This window comes from Panthera pardus, unplaced genomic scaffold (assembly GCF_024362965.1).
Source record: "Panthera pardus isolate Hobbes unplaced genomic scaffold, ASM2436296v1 HiC_scaffold_4, whole genome shotgun sequence".
Classification (NCBI taxonomy): domain Eukaryota; kingdom Metazoa; phylum Chordata; class Mammalia; order Carnivora; family Felidae; genus Panthera; species Panthera pardus.
This window is the reverse complement of record NW_026526969.1, coordinates 5,664,271-5,688,971: the sequence shown is the minus strand read 5'-3', so window position 1 is coordinate 5,688,971 and position 24,701 is coordinate 5,664,271. Positions and strand designations below refer to the sequence as shown.

General features: G+C 54.7%; 1 protein-coding gene across 3 annotated transcripts in view; it reads left to right on the top strand.

The window, feature by feature from the left end:
* GTF2IRD1 (GTF2I repeat domain containing 1) overlaps nt 1-24,701 on the top strand; it is a 115,367-nt gene that overhangs the window by 62,338 nt on the left and 28,328 nt on the right. For 2 of the 3 annotated variants that reach the window (XM_053893993.1, XM_053893995.1), the window contains 8 exons: nt 7,128-7,175; nt 8,102-8,167; nt 9,198-9,381; nt 16,717-16,766; nt 16,992-17,048; nt 18,242-18,325; nt 23,082-23,265; nt 23,799-23,827. In XM_053893993.1, coding sequence (XP_053749968.1) covers nt 7,128-7,175; nt 8,102-8,167; nt 9,198-9,381; nt 16,717-16,766; nt 16,992-17,048; nt 18,242-18,325; nt 23,082-23,265; nt 23,799-23,827 — 702 coding nt within the window. The remainder of the gene's footprint in view (nt 1-7,127; nt 7,176-8,101; nt 8,168-9,197; nt 9,382-16,716; nt 16,767-16,991; nt 17,049-18,241; nt 18,326-23,081; nt 23,266-23,798; nt 23,828-24,701) is intronic. The other variant, XM_053893994.1, reaches the window with a different exon arrangement.

The following is a 24,701-nucleotide window of genomic DNA, read 5'->3' as shown; positions in this document are numbered from 1 at the left end:
AGGTATTTATTGAGCACCTACTGTGTACCAGGAGGTGCTGGGGACAGAGACGTATGTATACCAAACACCAAGGTCCCTGTGCTCCTAGTGTAGGGAGACAAAGAGTAAAGAAATCAATAGGTAAAGTAGGAAGTCAGATGGTGGTAAATGCAGTCGGGGGAGAACAAGCCAGGAGGGGGAAGTGTGAGGGGGTGGGCGTGCGGTGGTTATTACAGGCCTTGGGTGGTCAGAGAGGAGCTCGCTAAGAAAGTGACGTTGGAGCAAAGAACTGAAGGAGGGGGGAGCCATTGGACGTCAGGAAAGAGCTTTCTAGGCAGTGGGACCGGCGTGTGCAAAGGCCCTGAGGTGGGTTGCATCCAGCATGTTCAAGGAGAAGCAAGGAGGCCTGGGTGACTGGAGCAGAGTGAGTTAGGGAAGGCGAGGTCAAGGAGGTAGGTGATGGTGTGGGTTATGCAGGGCGAGTATGTCGAAGGAAGGAGTGAGGGCTTGACTCTGAGGAGACAGAAATTTCTCATGGGGGGGTGGTTGGAGCTCATGAGGGACATTTTGACAGTATTTGCTCTGACCGTGGGGTTGAGAATAAACCACGGAAGAATGAGAACAAAGGCAGACACAGTCTATTGTGCTGTCCTAGCCAAGAGGAGTGGTCCAGCAGGTAGACAGCTGTGGGGAGGGCACGGTGTTCTCTGTGTTTTGTCTTTTTAATTTTATTTTGGAAGTGTTCAAAAACACCCAAAATTGAAAAGAGTTATTTAATGAATCTCAGATGCCCAACTCCCATCTCAAAGCATTATTAACAGACATTCTGTGATTATTATAGATGGGAAAAATAAGAATTTTCATAGGTAAAGTTTAGAAGTTGATTATCACAAAGACGAAACAAATAGTACGTAAAATATATAGTACACAGGGTTCACAGGTACGGCAGAAAATGACGTTAGTACTCAAATGATTCAAATTTGGAAATCTCTGTAGTAAAGGATGCAGGGCCAGACCATGAAACTTGAAGGAGGGGACTGGCTTTTGTTTGTTTCCCATGTGTGTGATGCCCCGTGTAGGCCTCATTGGGGAGGGGGGGCAGTGGGGGTGCTTAAGGCTACCATATGGCACTTAAGTGAGCAGCCCAGGGGTGCCTGGGTGGCTCAGTTGGTTGAGCATCTGCCTCTTGATTTCAGCTCAGGTCATGATCCCAGGGTCGTGGGTTCGAGCCCCACATTGGGCTCCAGGCAGCGTGGATCCTGCCTGGAATTCTCTCTCTCTCCCTCTGCCCCTCTGCCCTGCTCGTGCACTCTCTCTCTAAAGTTAAAAAAAAATTAAAGTAAATAAAATAAATAAATGACTAGCACAGAAGCACCTGGCTGGCTCAGCTGGTAAAGCGTGCGACTCTTAATGTCGCGGTCGTTGAGTTTGAGCCTTGCGTTGGGTGTAGAGATTATATAACAACAGGAAAACAAAATAAATAAACAAACGGTGCAAAGAGGTCTCAAAAATGTAAGGTTCAGTGTGGAAAGCAAGTGCAGAAGGGTAGGGGAGATACAGAATTTATGAAAGTCTAGAAACATAAAAACGGTGTGATTTAATGTTTTATTTAAAAAATTAGGGCAGGGGGTGCCTGGGTGGCTCAGTCAGCTAAGTGTCCGTCTTCGGCTCGGGTCATGATCTCATGGTTCATGGGTTCGAGCCCCTCATCGGGCTCTGTACTGACAGCTCAGAGCCTGGAGCCTGCTTCGGATTCTGTGTCTCCCTCTCTCTCCGTCCCTCCTTGGTGCAATCCCTCTCTCTCTCTCTCTCTCTCTCTCTGTCTCTCTCACTCTCTCTCTGTCTCTCTCTCTGTCTCTCTCTCTCTCTCTCAAAAATAAACATGTAAAAAAAATTAGGTGCAAATATGACAAATGCTAACATATATCCTTTCCAGCTGGTGGATACATGGGTGTTTGTTATGACATTCTGTGTGCTTTTCTGCACTTAAAATTTTTTCCCCAACCAAAAACAGATTCATGACTGGAGAAATACAGGAGGTTTCCGGCTGGCCCAGGAGGATGGGGCCATGTTAATTGGTGACCGAATGGAAGCAGAACGTCTCTGCTCCGTGTCCGCGTCCATCTTCTCTGTTAGAGAGAATGGCCTGGAAACAGGAAAGCTGAGCAGGACCTGGGAGTAACACTCAGTGAGGGGATAGGGTCTACAGAGCCGCTGTGATGGAGTGGAGGTCTCCAGCTTCTGAGGAATTGGATCCCAGGCGGACAATACGTAAGATCCACTGTCCACAGCGCCTAGAAGTCATGGGGGGACAGAGGATGAGCCGGCCATGGGAAACAGACTTCCAGAGGACGGTTTGTCCAAACTCCAAACAGGTGCACCTGTCCCAGGCTCGGTTCGGAAACAGATTTCCGCACAGATGACTGGACCATTAGAAGGGAGCCAGGCAGCGTGGGCTCATTCTTTGGGACTGAGTCGGCTCGGGATCTGGGTTTGACTGTGGGCCAGCCGGGGACACAGGGCTGCACGGGGACTCCAGCCTCCTCCTGGGGGAGCTTTCCCACGGTGTCCTGCTGGGCTTGGTCCTCCTTCTTGTTTTTATCAGTTGGGTGAAGGCGGTTCAGACAGCAAGACGATGCAGTTTCCAGAAAGAATGGACGGTGCACCGAGGAGTGATGTTCCCCGTGGCCGTCAGAGGCCAGAACACCGGGCTGGAATCACAGGAAACATTCACAACCCGAGGACCATGTCATGGGCAGGGTTCCCCGGGGGACAGACTCTGGGATGGAGTTTAATGTGTGTGGGGGGGCCATTAGATGCATCTATGTAAGACACGGGATGGAAGTTTGGGGGGGTTGCCGCTGGGGAGTTAGAGCCGTGATGGAGCCCCAGCAACGGCATCTGCCAGCACCATGGGAAACTCTAGAGCCAGAATGGCCCCGTGGGGTTGTTCCGAGTTGGGGTGGGACATCCTCAACCAGTCGTGGGATGGGAGCCGCCCCTCACGGGGGCACCTGCCGCCAGCTGCCCACATTCCCTGCTGCTGGGCCAACAAGCATTTCCTCGAAGGGGACCGGAGCGGGACGTCCCAGTGTCCACCACAACGTGAACGGATGATTGTACAAAAAAAGAAAGCGACAGCCAGCAAAACAGACGCGTGCGGCCTCCGAGAGACGAGGGCTCGGACTAAGGGGCATCTCTTTTGCACCCCTTAGTTGGGCAGAACCTCCGTGGAGCATACTGGGAACTGGGTGCTCCTAGTCCTGGGAAGAATGCGCATCCCCGAGTTGCCTTTTAAAGAAATTTGTCAGCTGCAAGAGCCATCAAAATGAGTGATGTCGGTAGTTCCAGGGGTCCAGTCCTAGGAAATGATCTGAAATACGGACACCGTTTTCTGCACAGAGACGTTCGTGGCCATGTTACTGGTAGCGGCGAAAACCTGGAAAGAGCCAGCCCACCTGTCCGGGGAGCTGTTGATGGCATCCTCCTGACGGGCTGTCAGCAGCCACCAAAAATAGGCAACAAGGCGGGGAGCATGTGAGGGCACAGGGCTGCTGTTTGCAACCGTTGAAGACATAATCACTGGTTCAATAAACAAAGCAGAGGATCGGCGAGAACAGTAGCTATGTTAGGTTAAGCGAGTTATCTTTTTCGGAATTCCCTCCATCGGTTATGATGTGCTTTTAATACCTTGGAAATGAAGAAAGAATATTCTCGATGGGCCGGGTAGGACCGGACTTGGTAGCAGTCTTGGAGAAACTGTGGAGGCTCAGGATGAGCGGACAGAGTGGCCCGGCCGCTAAGGTCGCACGGCACCTGGCTGTGTTCACAGCGCTGTTAGAGAAGACCGTGGGTGTCTGTCTCAAGTCTGGACACCAGGGGGGCTGGGCGGCCGTGGACCCGTATGGCTGTGGTCCATTTCTTTCTCTTTCTTTCTTTTTTTTTTTTTAACGTTTATTTATTTTTGAGAGAGAGACAGAGTGTGAGTGGGGAGGGTCAGAGAGAGAGGGAGACACAGAATCGGAAGCAGGCTCCAGGCTCTGAGCTGTCAGCACAGAGCCCGACACAGGGCTCGAACTCACGGACCGCGAGATCATGACCTGAGCCGAAGTTGGACGCTTAACCAACGGAGCCACCCAGGCACCCCTACCCTGGTCCATTTCTATCGGAAAGGCTTCTCTTCTTTGGTTTGGCCAAGTGGGAACCTGAGGCCTGGCCTTGGGCTGCCGACCCAAGGCTTCTTTCAAAGCACCCCGCTCGGCACTGGTCAAGTGTGAAGATTTGAAGGTTTTCAGGACCACCGTGGATCAGAAGGGTGTGTGTGTGTCCAGGCATGTGTTTTTCTGGTTGCACGTGTGCATTGTAAAATAAATGCTATAGAACCGTGCAGGGAAAGCTGCATTGCCCCCTCCTTGGGCAGCTATTAGTTTAGCATCCATACTTCATGTGTCTTTTCTTTCTGCACATTGCTAAGTCCTAATGGATGCTGCTACTCTTTTGCACAAGCTGGTGCTTTGGCTGTCTCTCTACGGCACCATGGTATTTGCGTGTCGTTGATCATTTCTTGAGGCTATTTCCGGTTATTCACTGTTGAAAACGGGGGGAGCAGTGAGCACGTGACTGGGCTCGTTCAGGGTAAATAGCCCAGCCTCCAACGTCTGGGTGGAGAGTCCGGCAAGTTCCCCACGTTTGGTATTTGGGACCCCAACGCACATGGGTCAGAGCCCCTAGGAGTCGACCCAGCTTAGTTTCCTTCCTTTTTTTTTTTTTTTTCCCAATGCTTATTTATTTATTTTGAGAGAGTGAGAGAGAGAGAGTGAGCACAAGCTGGGGAGGGGCAGAGAGAGGGAGACACAGAATCTGAAGGAGGCTCCAGGCTCCAAGCTGTCAGCACAGAGCCTGATTTGGGGCTCGAACCCACGAACCGTGAGATCATGACCTGAGCCAAAGTCGGATGCTTAACCGACTGAGCCCTCCAGGTGCCCCCCCAGTTTAAGCCCCTCCATAGTGGGGCTGAAGATGCCTGGATTCGGTGGGGAGCTGGGGCTGGTCCTATCCCTATCAGCTCTCCAGATTATTGATCCTGCCGGGAAGACGGCACACGGACAGCTCGCAGCAGGGACGGACTCCCTGGCCAGGTCTCCCTCTGGCTTCGTGTCCCTCTGGACCACCTCGTAACCTTCATTGGTGCTCTAGATTCACACTTGGGCGGTTCCCTTCACCTGGGACTGATAGTTACCTGGCTCTTCTTGTCACAGGTCCCTGCCCAGGGAAATCCCCTGGTGGCCCTGCCGGTCCCACCACACTCCTCTCTCCCTGTCCGCCCCCCTCTTCCTCTAGAAATGGCACAAACCGCAGGACCTTCCAGAAGCTGACCCTGAGATAAGGCTTTGCTTGCATGCGTCTATTTGGGAGGAGATCCAGGTGTGCCGGCGTGGGGTGGGAGGCAGGAAGTGTTACGAGGCCCATTACCGCTGCGGACCACTGAGCCACGGGACCAGAGAGCCACGTAAAGCACGCGTTGGAGTTAGGCAGCCAAGTGAGGAGGGAGCTGGGATAGTGATCCTCTAAATCGCCCTGTGTCGTTGGTCGAGAGCTGTTTCCAGGCGGTTTGTTGTGCTGGACCACAGCTTGCTGGGGTTGTCACTGCAGCCAGAGTAAATCCTTCGTGCAGAGTCAGGAGGGCCCAGCACCCACCGCCCACAGGGTGCCCAGGGCTGGCCCTCTACCTTTTCAAGTCAGCTGAGCATAGGTGAAACCCTCCAGAACCTTTCAGCTCCTTCGGAGCTGAGCCCCAAACTTTGGGTTTGTCCAGTGATCCCAGACGCAGGCTCACTTTCCCTCCATCCTGAGCGAATTTTGACTCTTGGCAGCTCTCCCCAGGATCAGCCCCTTTCCTTCCTGTTCACGATCCTGTCCGGGACCGGGGACAGCACCCTGTATCCCTCTGTCCCCAAGTGCTCCCTGCAGGAGTTGGCGGGGGAGCAGACGGGCACCGGCCGGGAGTGTGGCAGGCCTGGGGTCCACCTGTTGCACCACTTTCCAGCTCCGCTACACGTCGTGAAGGGTCAGTCCCGCGTGTGAAAGCACCTGGCCGCCCAGAGTGCCAGCGGGCTTCCCAGATGATAGCCTCCTTCCGGTTGTTTCAAGCATTTAAAATCCCCGATGCCTTCCTTCCTCCAAACCCTGGCAATAATGGGCCGCTGCTCAGGGAGGCCCCGCGGTGTGCCTGCCCCCTCGCCCCAGCACCCCCCCCCCCCATCCACGTACATGTACTTCTTCCTGCAGCCAAAATCTCAGTTTACCCACCACCCAAGCTGCTCTTCCCTCCCTGCTCCCCGCCTGTTGCTTTTCGTATCATAGACCCTCGTATCCAGGCAGGTATCCCCCTCCTGCAGGAAGCCCCCTCTCCTCAGCCCTTCCCCCCCCGCCCCCCGCCACCAGGAGCCCCCACCCCCATGCAGCTTTACCACCCACCTTTCGAGTTGCTCACTCACCATGTCCTCGTTTCCTGGGGACAAGGCTGGGTCCGAGCTGGGAGCTTAGGCCAAGGTCAGTGCCATCTCATCAGAGAGCCCCCTGGACCACCTGACCCAGGATAGGTCCACGCTCCCCACTCGCCCTCCCCCTCTGTCCCCTCATCCAACTGCTTCTCTTACGGCATCACTGCTGACTGGCATTACATGTTCTATCTGGCGTCACAGCAGGACAGGGTTTGTCTTGTTCCCGTGTGTCCTCAGTGCCTAGAACAGAACCCAGCATGTGGAAAGAACGGACTGACTCGGGTCTGGTCCCCAGAGGTACCAAATGTGCTCCGACACCTGGTCTCTGAACGTGCCCTCCTCGTGCCTTCACAAGGAGGGCAAGTTTAGTCCCTGTGCAGGGTGAGGGTCCCCAGCCCCACCTGGGGAGTTGCCATGCTGTGCTCTATGCCCCCCACTTGTCCGGCCTGACTTCTGCAGCACAGGGCCCAGCAGATGATGCACGATGATGCAAGTTTAGTCCCTGTGCAGGGTGAGGGTCCCCAGCCCCACCTGGGGAGTTGCCATGCTGTGCTCTACGCCCCCCACTTGTCCGGCCTGACTTTTGCAGCACAGGGCCCAGCAGATGATGCACGTGGCTTCCTGGCACCCTCTGTTCTCTTTCAGAGAAAGGCCCCAGCGAGGACCCGCGGCCTGAAGAGAGGCCCACAGAAGGTGAGGCTCTGTCCACCTTCCCCGTCACACCCCACCTCTCCTCGCCTCCCCCGCCCTTCCTCTCCCCATTGTCTCCAGTTCTTTCCGACACCCCGTTGGAGGTGAGGGTCCTGTGGGCTTCCTAAAGGTGGGAGGAGTTTACAGATGTGTCTTCTAGAACTAGGAGGCACCTGGTCAGAGGTACAAGCAGCTCTTTCTGGTGCGCGAAATGCAGAGCATTCTCTTTGTTTTTATACACACCATGCTTCTTTCACAAAGGTTTTAAGTCTGGAGACTGAGCAAGTAGAATGGAGGCCGGAAAGCATAAAATTGGCTTTGTGTCCAACAGACCGGCTCATTCTCAGGAACACGGCTCATTCCCTTCCTGTTGAGTGAGAGTAGTGTGCAGGAAGAGAGGTCAAAGCGGGGATGTGTGTGTGTTTCCTCCTGGGGGTTTCTGCCCCTGGAACGGAATGAGTGGCTGTGAGAGGAGAGAATGGTCATTTCCCCAAACCCAGCCTGACCAGGGGCAGGGATAGAAAATTCCACTGCCACCTGGTGGCGGCATACTCAATTTACAGGCTTACCATTCCGCCACTAGCTAAGTCACTTCCCGAGCTGGTCTAGAGTGACACACACACCCTTAGAAAGGTCTCTGGTCATTCTTCGGCCGCAAAATTGCCAAAATCTTCCAAATCACCATTCAGCCCTGGTGGTACCTTAGACCCGACTTTAAGAGCAGACGTTTGAGTTTGGGAACCCTGCGGACCAGTCTGGGGGTGCCATTTCTGGGGAAAGAGGTTACCCGCCGCCGCCACCCGGCTTTCCCTCCCTTCCAAGGTCCCAATGCGGGGTCATTCTTGGTGCTGGCAGAGCTGGGACATGAGCTGAGGAGCGGGGTCCTGCTGCCCCTGGGGAGGCCCAACAGGCTGCCTTTTGCCTTCCAGACAGCCACGGTGACGTGATCCGGCCCCTGCGGAAGCAGGTGGAACTGCTCTTCAACACGCGATACGGTGAGCAAGGAGCCGGACAGGCCCAGGGTGGCCGGCCCTCCTTCCAGCCACCCTGTTTTCAGAGGGACTCTGGGCCCCGCTGCTCCCTGCACAGGGGCAAGGGAGGGAGGGGCGGGGAGGGCGGGGGCTGGGAAGGGGATGGGGACACCCAGGGAAACTGAGGCATTGCCCTCCCCCCCAAAACACGGCCCCCAGCCTTCTTCATCCACACGCTCCCTCGGTCTGCCTCAGCCGCACATTGGAGAGCCCATTCTGTTCACTGCAGTGACCGCTCTTCTGTTCTCACAGACAGCCTCATCCAGGGTCCTCAGGAGAACTCTTACATAGCAAGGACTTTCCTACTTGGGAGTCCAGGAAAGAGGGTATGGGAGGGGAGAGGAGGCTATTCTTTTGTTAGGCCCCAGTGGTTTGCCGGGCACTGGCTAGGGGTTTCACATGAGCTCTCCCGTCCCACAAAACCCTTGCGTCCTCATACCCATTTTACAGATGAGGAAAAGTAAGGCCTGGGGAGATGATTCGGCTTGTCTGAGCGTTAGTGGCAGTGAGTGGCTGGCCTGGGTCTCCAACGTATCCCATTCCTAAGCTGCGGTGCTGGGCCACACAGAGTTTGGGGGTTATTTCTGGTGGGAGGGGGACTCTGGAAGGCCGTACCAGCAGCACAGGGGATAGGGGGCTTCGGTGGAGCCAATCCCAGGTGTCACCAGCCATCAGTGGTTTCAGTGCATGAGGGCACTGACTATGTGTGGGTTTGGGGGTCCTACTGACTCGGGTTCACACCCTGCAGCCCTGGGGCTCTGCCACTGAATCATGTCCCCTCTGAGCTCCCGGTCTCTTACCTGCAGACTGGGGGTAACACTATCCATCTCTCAGGAAGGTTGGGGGGGTCAACTAACACCTGACTCTCGAGAGCCCTCGCACCTGCACACACATACACACACACACACACGCACACGCACACACCCCGCACAGACGCGGGAGGCTCATAGCCCCCGTAGCCCTGGGTGGCCCTACAGCAGCCGTGTCTCCACAGCCAAGGCCATTGGCATCTCGGAGCCCGTCAAGGTGCCCTACTCCAAGTTCCTGATGTACCCGGAGGAGCTGTTTGTGGTGGGGCTGCCTGAAGGCATCTCCCTCCGCAGGCCCAACTGCTTCGGGATCGCCAAGCTCCGGAAGATCCTGGAAGCCAGCAACAGCATCCAGTTTGTCATCAAGAGGTAAGGGTTGGCCGCGTCCACGGGGGGGCCCTCCGGGCTTGCCCGGCGCCTAGGAGAAGCACCAAATCGTGGGGGGAAAAAATCGTCTCATTTTTGTCTTTTTTTTTTTTTTTTTTAAGTTTGTTCATTTTGAGAGAGACAGAGAGAGCCAGTGGGGAGGATGGGGAGAGAGGGAGGGAGAGAATCCCAATCAGTCTCTGCACTGTCAGTGCGGAGTCCAGCACGGGGCTTGAACCCACAAAGCCGTGAGATAACCGCCCAGGCACCCTTGTTTTTGCCTTCGAGGGCCCAGCGGGGCGCCAGGGGATCCAGCCTGTGTGCCCAACTCAGATATAAAATCCCTGAGGAAAAGGTGGAGGCAGCTACTGATTTAAGGCGGGGAGGGGTGTCTGGGGTGACCTGTTTGTTGCTGCTGTTACATCACGTAAATTTAGGCTTGGTTTGGTTGAAAGTGGCAAGAAAGAGGAGAGTCTTAAGAGTTTGTCCCCCCTCCCTGGGGGAGTAGATGGCCCCCCAAATTGGGAGATTCACGGCAGCCTTTGTGCCTAGAGTGGCAGGCGGGTGACGGGGTGTGGAGCAGGGCGCCCTCCCCCGGGGCCTGGTTTGCACCAGGAGGAACAAGGAAGGGGGTGCTCCGAGGGACCCAAATAATGGACATGTGGTGCCTTCCTTCAGTAAGTACATCTTGAGTGCCAGCCATGTGCAGGTTGTGAGAAGCAGCAAATGCTGAGTTCTACCCTTGAGTTGGCCAGTCTCATTGACTAAAACTACCATATAATGTCGGGCAAAGGCGAACGCTATGACACAGGGTCAGGGGGCAGAGAGGGGCAGGAGGAACCTATTTAAGGAAGCAAGGCATGTTGATATCTGGCGAAAGGGCGTTCAGGCAGAGGGAGCGGCAGGTGCAAAGGCCCTGAGGCAGGGGCACGTTCACATGTTTGAAGACTAGTGAGGTGCTGGTGTGACTAGGCAGACTGAGGGAGGAAAGAGTGGTAAAGCCTGGGAGGGAGCAGGGGCTGGATCATGCAGGGTCTCAGACAGGCTTCAAGAGTTCGGATTTTATTTTACATTTAATGAGAACTCGCTGGAAGATTCGGAGGAGAATATGACATGATCTGGTCTTTTTTTTTTTTTTTAAATGAGGTGGAGGGCTACCTGGGGACTGTGGGCAGGGGCAGCAGCAGGGACCAGCGAGGAGGCTTTCCTCTGGCCCCATGGACAGGGTAGGAGCTTGGTGAGAAGTTCAGGTTCAGGCAGCATTCTGAAGACGGGCTGTCGGGATTTGCTGACATGTTGGCCGTGGGGTGGGAGAGAAAGGGGGGCCCGAATGACTCCGTCAAGGCTGATCCCCTGGGGGGGCGGTAATCCATTCTCTGAGATGGAAGGGGTGGAGGCTGCCGTCAGGAGTCAATCTGACGCGTGTTGTGTTTGAGGTGCGTGGGGGGGGCCTTCTGGTGGGTGGATACCCAAAACTCACCCCCTGGGCAGGGCTGACGTCAGGGTGGGGACAGGGCATTGGGACCTAAATGTCCTGAATGTCCACATTCAGGAGGGAAGGGACACATGGGGGCTGCCTGCCCCGTCCCTCCCTCCAAATCGAGAACCTGAAAGCCTCAGAGGTAGGAGCCAAGTCAAGAGCGTCTCCTCGGTAAGCTGACCTGGTTCGATGTTTAGTGCAGGGACAGCCTTTCTCCTGTGCTCACGAGCATTTTTTTATGCCCCTTTATACTTAGAAAGGGAGGCCGATGAGCCTGGTGACACTCGGTCTCCTGGGGCTGAGTCTGCACCTCCTGTTACTGCCCGTGACCTTGGGCAAGCTGCTCGGGGTGTCCAATGGGAAGCACCATACGCTTCCCAGAGCGGCAGTGTGGAGGTCAAGGCTCAGCCAAGGGCCTGGTGCCCTGTAAGTACTCGATCAAGATGGGTTTGTTTTTTTCTAGCATCAGGTGTGTTAGGGTTTAATTCATATTCAGCAAAGTTCACCCTTTTTTTAAAAAAGTTGTTTATTTACCTTGAGAGAGAGAAAGAGTTAGGGGAGGGGCCGAGAGAGAGAAGAGAATCCCAAGCAGGCCGTGTGCTGCCAGATGGAGCCCGTTGTGGGGCTCGAACTCATGAACTGAGAGGTCGTAACCTGAGCGGAAGTCAAGAGTCGGAGGCTCGACTGACTGAGCCACCCAGGCGCCCCTCGCCCTTTTTAAGTGTACCCTCTTTGAACTCTGACAAGCTCTTACAGTCGTATAACCGCCACTGTAATCAGGACACAGAACAGTCCCATCACCCCCAAAATTTCCCGTGTCCCTTTGTTGGCCACCCTAGAGCCCCTGGCAACTGCCGATCGACCTTCTGTCATCATTTCGCCTTTTCCAGAATGTCCTTCAAATGCAGCGGTCCAGTGCACAGCCTTTTGAGTTGACTTCTCTCTCTTAGCCTTTGAGAGAAATTCATGTGGTTGCCTGGATAAGGATTTCACGTCTTTTAAAATATATCAGTTTTAAAAAGCAAGTTTAGGGGCGCCTGGGTGGCTCATTCGGTTAAGCGTCCGACTCTCAATTGCAGTTCAGGTCATGATCTCGCGGTTCGTGAGTTTGAGCCCCGCATCGGGCTCTGTAATGACCATGTGGAGCCTGCTTGGGATTCTCTCTCTTTCTCTGCCCCTCCCCTGCACTCGCCCACTCTCTCAAAATAAATAAAATAAAGTAAAATTAAATTAAATTAAATTAAAGTAAAATAAAATAAAATAAAATAAAGTAAAGTAAAATAAATAAAATAAAATAAAGTAAAGTAAAATAAAACAAAGTAAAATTAAATTAAATTAAAATAAAATAAAGTAAAATAAATAAAATAAAATAAAATAAAGTAAAGTAAAGTAAACTAAACTAAAATAAAATAAAATAAAATAAAATAAAAAGTAAGTTTAACTGATTACAGTTTTCTGCAAGCCAAGCAAAGAAAATGGCTCAAGTGGGAGAGAGCGATGGCTTTTGCCGGGCATGGCATTTGGGGCTGTGGAGCAAAGGCTTTGCTGGGTAATTTTAAGAGACTGAGCGCTTAGTGTACTTACTTTGTTATTTCTCATTTTAAAACTCAGCAAAACTACTGTTGGGAGTATTAAGTGAGAAAGAGCCACGTCTCATTTTAATCTTACTTTAGGAAAGGGTGCGTTGGGGGGCAATGTAAATGTTCTAGAATTAGGTAGAAGGACAGCTGTATAAACAACTTTGAACGTGCTGAAAACCACAGATTGGTATACTTTAAATTTTTTTTTTAATGTTTATTTATTTTTGAGAAAGAGAGAGTGTGAGCAGGGGAGGGTCAGAGAGAGAGGGAGACGCAGAATCGGAAGCAGGCTCCAACTCCAACGCGGGGCTCGAACTCACAAACCGTGAGATCATGACCTGGGCTGAAGTCGGATGCTTAACCAACACCCAGATGCCCGAGATTGGTGTACTTTAAAGATGAATGTTATGGTATATGCATTCCATCCGAATAAGGCATATGTATGTGCCTCATGTATATGTATGTAGATATGCATATTAGCGTGCTGGGCCGGCAGTAACAAAGCGTAACAGACATTTATCTCCCCTGGCTCTGGAGACCGGAAGTCCAAGATCAAGGTGCTGGCAGGTCGCGTTTCTCTGGGGGCCTCTTTCTCTGGCTTGCAGGTGGTCACCTCTTCACTGTGCCTTCATATGGCCTTTTCTCTGTGTACATACCTCCCAGGTGGCTCTTTCCATGTGACCTAATTCCTTCTTCTTATAAGGGCACCAGTCAGGGGATGAGGGTCCGCCCGACGTCCTCGTGTAAATTTAACCACCTTTTAAAAGACACTGGCTTCAAATACAGTCACATCCCAAGGTACGGGGGGGTCCGGGCTTCAATATATGAAATTTGGGGGAGATACAGTTCAGCCCATAAAAATATAAAGTTGACCTTTGAACAGTACAGGGATTAGAGGGGTGTCTGGGTGGCTCAGTCGGTTAAGTGTCCAACTCTTGGTCAGGACCTCACAGTTCATGAGATTGAGCCCCATGTAGGGCTCTCTGCTGAGAGTGCAGAGCCTGCTTGGGATTCTCTCTCTCCCTCTCTCCCTTCCCCTCCCCTGCTCATGTGCACGCACACACATGTAAGCATGTGTTCGTGCACTCTCTCTCAAAATAAATAAACATTAAAAAAAAAATGGAGGTTAGGAGTCCTGACACCCCCAGTCCCCATGCAGTTGAAAATTCACGTATCACTTTTGACTCCCCAAAAACTTAACTACTTACCTCTGAAACTAATGTAACATTGTATGTCAACTATAATCAGGCATAAAAAAAGAATAGGAAAAAGAAAAAAAGTAACTACTAATAACCCACTGTTGACCCGGAAGCCTTACCAATAACATAAACAGCTAGTTAACAAGAATTTGTATGTTGTATGTATTATATACCATATTTTTACAACAAAGTAAGCTAGAAAAAAGAAAATGTTCAGAAAATGTAAAGAAGTGGGGTGCCTGGGTGGCTCAGTCGGTTAAGCGTCCTGACTTTGGCTCAGGTCATGATCTCGCGGTTCAGGAGCTCAAGCCCCGAGTCGGGCTGTCAGCACAAAGCCCACTTCAGATCCTCTGTCCGCTCTCTCTCTGCCCTTCCCCACATGCACGTGCACTCTCTCTCAAAAATAAATAAACATTTAAAAAAATTTATAAACAGAGGGGCGCCTGGATGGCTCAGTCGGTTGAGCGTCTGATTTCGGCTCAGGTCATGATCTCACAGTTCGCGGGTTCGAGCCCCGCATTGGGCTCTGTGCTGACAGCCCAGAGCCTGGAGCTTCGGATTCTGTGTCTCCCTCTCTCTCTACCCCTCCCCGACTCGTGCTCTGTCTCTGTCTCTTTCAAAACTAAGCACCAAAATTTTTTTTAAAAACTTAGAAAATGTACAGAAGAGAAAATGCGTTTACAGTACTGAACTGTATTTTTTGGAAAAAAATCCACATGTGAATGGACGCACACAGTTCAAACGCATGTCTGTCAAGGGTCAACTGCACATTTGTATATATGAGAAGTCATCACCTGCAGGAGACATCAGTAATTGACCGACACACTTTCTGCCTGTACCTGACCTCCACATCCTTGTGGAGGACATACTTTGGACAACCTCTACCAGTCATTACAACTGGCACAAATCAGATTAAACTTTCTAAACTTTTGATCAGAAAGCATTCTTTACACCCCGATCCTTGAGCTTGTAAGCCAGATGTTCATATTCTTTGGTGCGTTCTTGTGGGGAGAGGACCCCTTGCTTTCATCAAATTCTCCAAAGTTTAGAAACCTTTTGGAAACTTAAAATCGTGGGTGGGTTCACACGGATAGGAAATCGCTACCCGGGAGTCGTGGCGGAGGGCTATGGCTGATGTAACGCTACAGTGAGTTCTGATCCTGACCACAGGGCATTAGCAGATGCCACAGGTTCAGGGCATGGTCTCCAACAAGACCACACCCATTTCAGACCCCAGCTGCAAGTTTGAGGATCCCTAGGCCACCTACACTTCTGAGCATCTGGTCCTAAATCTGAGGCTTCCCACAACTCCCTGCAAGTTCAGTAATTAGCTAGAACAACTCCCAGACCTCGGGAACGTGCTGTATTACAATTACCGTTTTATATAAAGGATACTGACCAGGACCAGCCAAATGGCACTCACTAAAGGCAAGGTCCCCATGTTATCAGGGCATATGTCACCCTCCAGCCCTGAGTTCAGTGTCCCTGATTATTATTGGGATTCTTTCCATAGGCATGCTCGATCGGGTCATTGGCCATGCGACTGAGCTCAGTCTGTAGAAATTAGGAGGGTGGGCTGATAGCAGGTGGCTCAGAGCCTCAGCCCTCTGATCACGTGGTCAGTCTTCCAGAATCCCAAATCATCTCCCTAGCAGAAACTTCGGTGTGATCCCAGGGTCCCAACCAGGAATAATAATAACGAAGACGCTCCCGTCACTCGAGAAATAACCAAAGATGAGAGTTTACCTCCCAGGAACCAGAGACAGAGACCAAAGTCTTTATCATATAGCACGGATTCTAAATGCCCTGTTTGTAATGCAGACTTGTCCAGCTAGAGCAGGCCTGTCTGCTCGAAGAAAGGGAGGCATGTTCTGGAGTCTGTGGCAGGCTGAGGATGTTGGGGAGGTCAGGCTGGCTGGAGGAGGGCTGACGGGCCAGGGGGGACGATGGAGTGGGACGGCTAGTGGAAAACTACTCCTTCGAATCTCCTGACGGGTGTCGTGGGGGTGGGGTGCTGGACCAGGGTTCAGTGTGAGTATGGGTCTGTGGGTGAGGCTGCTGGGAGAGGTAATGAGCTCTCCATCACCGGGGTAACCAAGAAGTGGCCCAGAGGAGACCCTGCCTAGAAGGGAGACCAAAGGCCAGACTCAGGGCACCCCCACCCCAGGTCAGGCGGCCAGTGGATGAGGATTCGCTGCCTTTTTTGGCAACGGGCATGTGGGCACGTGGGCACGTGCCCCGAGCTGGGCTCACAGGGCCTGAGGGAGGAGGACGCACAGCCCTGCCTTGGAACCCAGCCTCAGGGGCCAGAAGAGGCCTCAGGCTGCATTTAGAAACTTCTCCACTACCTCTTCCCCTTCTCCTTATGGGGAAGCTGAGTCCCAGAAAGTGAAATGACGTCCCCACTGTCACCTGCGAGAGTCAGGAGCCGAGCGGGGCTCCCGCTGTGTCAGACGAGACAGCAGAGGCCCTGGTGGGGAGGTGTCTCGGCCGTGAGGGGGGGCGGGGGCCTTTTCTGAGCCCTGCCCGATCCCGCTGTGTGGCCCTGGGCATGTTGCTCAGTCTCCGCATCCTGTGAATGGAGTGATGGAAACAGTACCCGCCTCAAGGGGGTCGAGAGAGCGCGCCATGACATCTGGGGGGGTCTCTGTGGGGTCTGGAGATACAGGTATTAGTGCAGAGCTGGGGTCGGTCCCCGAGGCCCCGACTGCAAGTGACCCGGCAGCTCTCGGGTGTGAGTCGGAGACCCGGGACCTGCCCTGTCGCTCTGAGATCTTGCCGTCTGCTTCTGCACTTCAAACTGGCCCCGTGGGGAAGCATCGCAGAACTGAGTGACGATGGGTTGGGGTCAGGCTGGCCTCCCTCTGGGCGGGGTCCTCAGAGCCCAGCACAGCCCCCCCAGTACCACACGTGGGTCGGCAGGACAAGGGCGAAGGACGGGGACCCCACACCTGGGCTGTCCAGGGCTGGGAGGGCCTGTTGCACAGCTGGGTAAGCTGAGGCCCAGGGGTGCAGACTGAAGCTATACCAGGAAGGCCCGGAGGGGCCTCAGCGATTGCCCTGCTGTGGTGTTTTCCAGACCCGAGCTGCTCACCGAGGGAGTCAAAGAGCCCATCGCGGACAGCCAAGGTACCCCGTTCAGGGACGCGGGCTGAGGCGCCCGCCGGGCGTGGGAGGGGTCCCAGGTCTCTGCCACCATCCCTTCTCCCTCTTCCTCTTTCCTGGTCCCGCCTCCCCTGGCGTCCCCCACTGCCCTCTCCACCGGGATCCCCCCTAGAGATACTGCCCCTGTCCCCGGGTCCCAGGAGCTGGCTGTTCACCCTGGCTTCTCTCCTCCCCCTTCCCCGCCCCCAGAGAGGGATTCCGGGGACCCTCTTGTGGACGAGAGCCTGAAGAGACAGGGTTTTCAAGGTAAGGTTGCAGCTCAGGATGGGGTCCGCCGTCCCAGTGCCATGACCTTGACCTGGCTTGGGTTTGGAGGGCCAGGCTGCGGGTGGGAGGGGCTGGCCCCCATCGTCACGGCCTGGGGGTCTGAGTGAGGCTGGCTGGCAGGTGGGGCGGGAAGAAGAGTCTCCCTAAAAGTGCAGGGGGATGGCAGGGTGCAGGAGCGCACCCACTGTCCCCTCTGGGGAGGCGGTCAGCTGTGCTCGATGCCTGAAGCCAAAAAAGGGCGAGGTCCCCAAGTGCAAGGGGGTTCTATGGACAAGGAGAACCGTGGCTGGGCCACGAAGGGGTGAGGGACAGTGAGTGGGGCGGAAGATGGATGGAAGGCGGGAGAAGCTTGAGCAAATGCAGGGGAGAGCCAGAAGCAGGAAGTCCACGTGCCGAGTTGGGACAGCTCCGGGGTGTGGCCATGAGTCCCCGAGGGTGGCCCCTGGGTGGTCCCTGCGGCTCTGAGGAGAGAGTGAGGTCAGCGAGACCAGCCCAGGGAGTGGGGGGCCCAGAGATAGGACCCCAATCCCAGGGGGACGGCTGTTCACTGCCCTGGCTCTCTCGCTCCCTCCCGGGCAGCCAGAACTTGCCGCAGTGAGGGGTGCTCACGACTCCCACCCCACCCGTGACTCCTTGTACCCAGCCTCACAGAGGACTGGGGTCCTCACCGTACCCCCCCCACCACCACTTGACCGCCCAGAGGTCCACTCCCTCCCTCCCTCTCTCTCTCTCCCCGGGCTGTGCCAGGCTGCAGTCTCTCGAGGTCAGGGGCCTGTCTGGGGCCCCCATGGCATGGGCTGGCACATGGGCTCCCTAGCAGATACCCCACCCCCACCCCGGGTGAGAGAGGGACCCGGGGTGGCCCTCCCCACCGAACCCCTGCTCCTAGCCTGCTCTTCCTCGTGCCGTCTCTCACCTCTCAGGCTTATTTACTGGTTTAGTGGTTTTCAAATGTCAACAATTAACTAAATTTCCCACTCGTTGCTGTTGTCACAACAGTGTGCGTCCTTCCGGAAAAACCTACATCTCCGTCTAGATGTTAGTTCTGAAGGACTCTGAGGGGCCCGCTCTGAGGAGGAGTTCCCCATAATTAGGCAATCCTATTCCTTAAAAGTCCCCAAGTGCCTTTTAATTGGACAGCCTCAAATCCGTAATTGTTTTTCACTGTGCAGAAAACTACGACGCTCGACTCTCGCGCATCGACATCGCCAACACGCTGCGGGAGCAAGTCCAGGACCTGTTCAATAAGAAATACGGTGAGCCCCGGGGTGCCCGGGTGGGAGGGCAGCCTGGCTGCCGCGGGAAGAGAGGCAGACGCTTCCTGCTGGTAGCCGTGGTCATTTCTGGGGAAACCATTCGCTCGCTCACAGGCATTTCTTGAGCACTTACTATGTGCCAGACGCTGGGGATACGGTAGCGAAGAAACAGAGGCCCTACCCCCTTGGGTGCTGTACACCAGCAGGGACAAGACTGGGCTTGTAATTCGAGAACTACACACAGGGGTGTCTGGGCGGCTCAGTCGGTTAAGCATCCGACTCTTGATTTCAGCTCAGGTCACGGTCTCCATGATTCTTGAGTTTGAGCTTCATGTCAGGCTCTGTGCTAACAGCGTGGAACCTGCTTGGGATTCTCTCTCTCTCTCTGTCTCTCTCTTTCTCTCAAAATAAATACACATAAAAAAAAAAAAAAAAAAAACTATAGGGGTGCCTGGGTGGCTCAGTCGGTTAGGCATCCTTCTTCAGCTCAGGTCACGATCTCACAGTCCCTGGGTGTGAGCCCCGCATTGGGACTCTGTGCTGACAGCTCAGAGCCTGGAGCCTGCTTCCGATTCTGTGTCTCCCTCTCTCTCTGCCCCTCCTCCTGTCTCAAAAATAAACAAACATAAAAAAAAAAAAAAAAAGAAAAACTACACACAGAATCTAATAACAATGAGACTCTGTTCCACAATTTTGCAGGAAAAGAGCAAGCTGCTCAAGAGAGAATAACTTGGGTACCTACCTTCAATTGGGAGCCAGGGAGGCCTCTTTAAAGAAAGAGGCCTCTTTAAAAAAAGAACTGAAGGGGTGGGTAAGCAGTTACTACCAGAGTATGCAGGAAGGGCAGTCCAGCTGAGGTCATAGCACGTGCAAAGGCCCTGAGGCTTATCCTAGGAAGGGGCAGAAAGCTGAATTGGGGGAGCAGAGCTACAGGAGAGGGACCCTGTAGAGGTGGCCGGAACACAGACACCCCATCACCTAGGGCCTTTAGAGGCAACCGTGTTCTCGGTTTTGTATTTTATGGTGAGGACTGAAGTGACAGAAGCCACTTTGTAGTTTTTGTGGTTTTTTTTTTTTAATGTTTATTTTTGAGAGAAACAGAGCACGAGCAGGGCAAGGGCAGAGAGAGAGGGAGACCCAGAATCCGAAGCAGGCTCCAGGCCCTGAGCTGTCAGCCCAGAGCCCAACGCGGGGCTCAAACTCACGTACCGTGAGATCATGACCTGAGTCGAAGTCGGGCTCTCAACCGACTGGGCCACCCAGGCGCCCTGCCACCTTGTGGTTTTAAAGCATGTTCCTGGCTCCCCATGAGAAAGGTGAATGGGGGCAAGAGGGCAGGGTGGGGAGGCCAGCTCAGAGGGTGGAGCGGGAGTGATGGCGGCCTGGGTGGCCCTGGCCGGGATGCCGGAGGAAAGCGGATGGAATCAAGGTGAGCTTCAGAAGTGGGATCAGTGGGCGAGCAGGGAGGGAAAGGCAGGCGTCCGGTTTGAGTCCTGGCTTGGAGAAAACAGGCCAGTGCAGTTAGATGCTATATGGTCTCGAGTAACAAAACCAAAGTCACACTGGCTTCAGCCATCAGGGGTGTAGATCGGCTCCTGATCCAGTTACTATGACCACAGAGCAGATCGCCCCGAACCGAGCAGCCTGAAATAGCGGCCACTGGCTCTTTCTCATCTCTCCACATTTCCATGCCGTCCCACCGCGTGGGCTCCCCAGCATAGCGACTCCAGGACAGCTGGGTTTGCCGGCCGGGTGGAAGCTGTTGCCTTTTGTGGCCCAGCCTCAGAGGTTGTGCGTCGTCACCTCTGCCATACTCCATTGGTCGAGGTCATTACAAAGTCCCCACCAAGCCCAGGTTCAAGGGGAGGGGACACAGGCCCCAGTTCTCTGTGGGAGTGTCGATGTGACGTTAAGAGGAGCACGTGGGATGGGAGAAATATTGGGGCGGCCGTCTTTGGACAGTATAATCAGCCATAGCTCGTAGCATGGGAAATCCAGCAGTGGGGCGGCCTTCAGGACCAACTGGATCCAGCAGTTCAGAGATGTCCTTGGTGTCTTTCCACCATGTTGGCATCGTCCCAGGCTGGCTTCCCACTTGCTGGCAAAATGACCACAGCAGGTTGAGACATCCCACCTATGCCTTGCGGAAGGAGGTGGGAACTGGCTTTTCCACGGCCTTTCTCCAGAGAGCGAGGGGTTTCTTTCCTAGAATTCCCTGAGCCCTCCCCTTGCTTCTCATTGGCCCCCGTTGAGTCCCATGTCCATCCTTCACCCAATCCCTGTGGCAGGGAAATGCCACGTGCTCACTGGGTTACTGGGCCTGTCACTGTGACAAAAGGGAGGTGGGGGTGGAGACAGGTGGACACCCACGCTGTCCGCTAGAGAGAAGGGGCAGCACCCTCACCAAGAGGGGACAGCTTGAAGGGGAGGTGATGGGTTCCATCTTGGATGTGTTGAGTTTGAGGGCTGAGCAGAGATGAGCCGTAGGCAAGTGGAGATCCAGTCCGCTGTTCAGGAGAAGGGTCTGGATTGGATGTAAAAATTAGGCCATTGGGTAGAGGAACAAGAAAGAGTAGCCAGACCAGACGCCGAGGGGCCCTGGTATGTAGAGGTCAGGTCCACGCAGTGGCAGAGTGACCAGAAAGGTGAGAAACCAGGAAAGTATGGGGTCACAGACATCAAGGAGGAGGCTTCAGGGAGGGGAGCACGGTCACCTGTGCCAAACTTGGCCAAGAGAAATTCAGGCACCCTGCAGGCCACGGGTCATTGGAGCAAGAGCCGTTTTGGAGGTGAGAAGTGGAGACAGCAGTGTTCCTGTTTATGGATCATGGGTATACATTTTCCTTTCTGTCCCAATTATTTTTCATTGCCAAAACGATCTCTTAGCAGGGCACCTGGGTGGCTCAGTAGGTTGAGCATCTGACTCTTGGTTTCGGCTCAGGTCATGGTCTCACGGATCGTGAGTTCAAGCCCCGAGTCGGGCTCTGCACTGACGGTGTGGAGCCTGCCTGGGATTCTCCCTCTCTCTCCCTCTCTCTCTCCCTCTCTCTCTCTCTCTCTCTCTCTTTCTCTCTCCCTCTCTCTCTCTCTCTCTCTGCCCCTCTCCTCGCGTGCACACACACATGTATTCTCCCTCTCTCTCTCAAAATAAATAAACTTAAAAAAAAAAAAAGATCGCTTAGCAATACCTACCATATAAACTAGTCAGCAACAAAGTCAGGATAAAGAATCAAAAAGACAGGAGATCTATCAAAATAGAGTAGATTCGCCGTTGCCAGGGCACAGGGAAGTAGGATGGGAAGTGACTGCTGCTGGGTACAGGGTTTCTTCCTGGAGTGATGAATGCATCCTGGAATTAGAGTGTGTTGATAATTTCACAACCTCCTCGAAAAACCACTGGATTGCATAAGTGACACCAGTCATTTTTGTGGTGTGGGAATTAGATCTCAATTAAAAAAACAAGAACAGGGGCGCCTGGGTGGCTCAGTCGGTGAAGTGGCCATCTTCGGCTCAGGTCCTGATCTCACGGTTTGTGGGTTCAAGCCCCATGTCGGGCTCTGTGCTGACAGCTCAGAGCCTGGAACTGGCTTTGGATTCTGTCTGTCTGTCTGTCTGTCTCTCTCTCTCTCTCTCTCTCTGCCCCTCCCCTGTTCATGCTCTGTCTCTCAAAAATAAATAAATGTTAAAATTAAAAAAAAATTTTTTTAAATAAAAGAACACATACATACATACGCACATAAATAAATAGACAAGCAAAAACAGGCCGGAACACTGGCAAGAAGCCAGGGGAAATACGAAGGCACAGAAATTCTGTACTTGGTAGATACAGACGACAGATCGGGCTGTGAGTTTCCCGGGAGCCAGAGAAAAAGGGGAAATGTGGCCAGTTACACAATTCCCAGTGTCCCTGAGATAAAATTTAGTTTACTGCATAGAGAAGGTTCAGCTGTTCCTTCTCGTGCTGAGTCGTTCAGAGATTTTTGTCTTCAGAAAGGGACATCCTGCACCACAACAAGCCCCTTGTTGGGTCCCCAGAAGGACCGCAGTGTGCGCCTTCCCTCTGCCCAGGAGGGGCTCCACGGTGGACACCATCCAGTCAGCCTCACGGCACCCAGGCCTGCACCTGTGCCCTCGCCCCTGTGGACAGGAGCCACGGGACCGGCCGTGCTGTGCCTCGGGGACGGCCACTGACAGCAGGCGGCAAGCCCCGTTGGAGGGTGGCTCAGCAGTGGCCGTGCTGCCCCAGCACTGCCCCTAGGCCACCGTGAGACCCAGCACGTTCACACGGGTGCACACGCAGAGGGCTGGTGCAGGGAGCAAGGTCAAAGCCCAGACGCAGCCGGCGGGTCTCAGGTCTGAGCCGAACCCTGCTGGCCTCGGGCTGGCTCCACCCTTGCCCCCAAATGCAGTCTGCCCTCAGGCCAGGCTGGTCCTGAGCCGGCACGAGGCAGGCCCCAGAGGGGAGGGGGGCGCTGGCCGAGGGCCAGGCCTCCTAGGGAGGGGCCCGCTGCGCCCACAGGTACCATCCCGGACAGGGGCTTGCAGCTTCTCAGGCGGTGAGGCCGAGGAGCCTGACCCGCTGCCCTCTCCCCAGCGGCTGGAGCCATATGAGCCCTGCCCGCTCCTCAGCCCCTCAAGGACACACACCGCACCCCTGCACGACCCACTGCTGACTCCCGGGCCCCTGCCGCGTGCCCCCGTGCCACACTCCAGCGCTGCTCTAGCTTCTGATGACACATCTGTCCCTCCTCCACAGGAGAAGCCCTGGGCATCAAGTACCCGGTCCAGGTCCCCTACAAGCGGATCAAGAGTAACCCCGGCTCGGTGATCATCGAGGGGCTCCCCCCGGGAATCCCCTTCCGAAAGCCCTGCACCTTTGGCTCCCAGAACCTGGAGAGGATCCTTGCAGTGGCTGACAAGATCAAGTTCACGGTCACCAGGTGCTCAGGGGAAGGGTGAGGAGGCAAGACTAGCACGGGTGGGGGCCCTTGGCCTTTCCTTTGATCTGGTCCTGCCTCGTTCTGCCCTCCTTGCTGGACAAGGCAGCTTTCCGGTGCCATCCTGGGTCCCAGTGGGGGACAGAAAGGTGGCAGAGGGCCGGCCAGGGTGCATGGAACCCCACTCAATCACCATGCAGCAGGGATAACCCTCACAACACCTCCTACCTGCCCGCAGCACCCACTCACTGCCCTCCCAGCCCCCAGGAAGGGCAGTCAGCCCACGTCAGAGGGGAGATCCCTGAGACGAGAGACTTGCCCAGGGGTCAGAACCTGAGACAGAACCACCAGGGCAGGACTAGCAGGAGGCCCTGGTCACCAGGCCGCCCCCTGGTCAGCATCCTGCCCCAGTGACGCCTCCCCGGGCATCTTGTTAAAATGCCGTTCCAATGCAGTAGGTGTCGGGTGGGCCCCAAACATTTCCGAACTGCTCCCAGGTCCTCGCTCTGATGCCCCCGTCTCTGTTTCTCTTCCAGGCCTTTTCAAGGACTCATCCCAAAGCCTGGTAAGAGGCACTGGCCTGGGGGGCAGGGGAGGCTGCTTGGCGTGGGGGGCCGGCTGCTGCGCTGGGGGCCAGAGGCCAGAGCCCAGATGCCCGTGGGACACCAGGCCCTGCCCTTCCGTCCTCCCATGTCCTCTGGGCACCGGCCCCGGGCACGAGGAGGAAGGTCACACTGGAACCTGAGCCAGAGGAAGGCCCGGCCAGGGATCAGGAGGGCAGGTCGGTGCCCTCCACTCCTGATTAGGGGCCGGGTTGACCTGAGTGTGCGGGTGAGGTTGCTGGCAGGTGGTTTCTAACCACAGAGGGAGGGGCTTGCGCATAAGGACCCGTGAGCGGGCGAGCTTGGTGGTAAGATGCGGGTAAGTGCTTACTTGGCCTTGATGGTAGGATGCTTCTCCTGATGGCCTTTCCAGGCCCCCGCCCCCTCCACCTCCTCCATGGGCTGTGCCCTGGTCCTCCCAAACCCTGAACGAGAGGGGCGCGTGGCTGGCTCAGTGGGTGGAACACGCGACTCTTGATCTTGGGGTCATGAGTTCGAGCCCCATGAGCCCCATAGAGATTACAAAAAAAAAAAAAAAAGGCAAAAAACCCAAACCCGGAATGAGCAGGGGTGACGTGACCATCTCGTGAGCGCTCTGGGCCGCCCAGGGTCTGCGGGGCTGAGGCTGCATGTGCTGAATTGTTGACCCCAGAACCTGTGTGCGGAGAGACTTGTCCCTGACCTCGCCCCCGCCCTGGCACCCGCCCGGAAGACGCTGCAGCTGCCCCTCGCCCTTAGGGAATGTCGCCCTTAGGGGGGCTGCACTGATGTGCTGGGAATGGAGGAGTGCCAGTGCCTGGAACCAACACAACCCGCAGGACAGGAATCCAGTCTCAC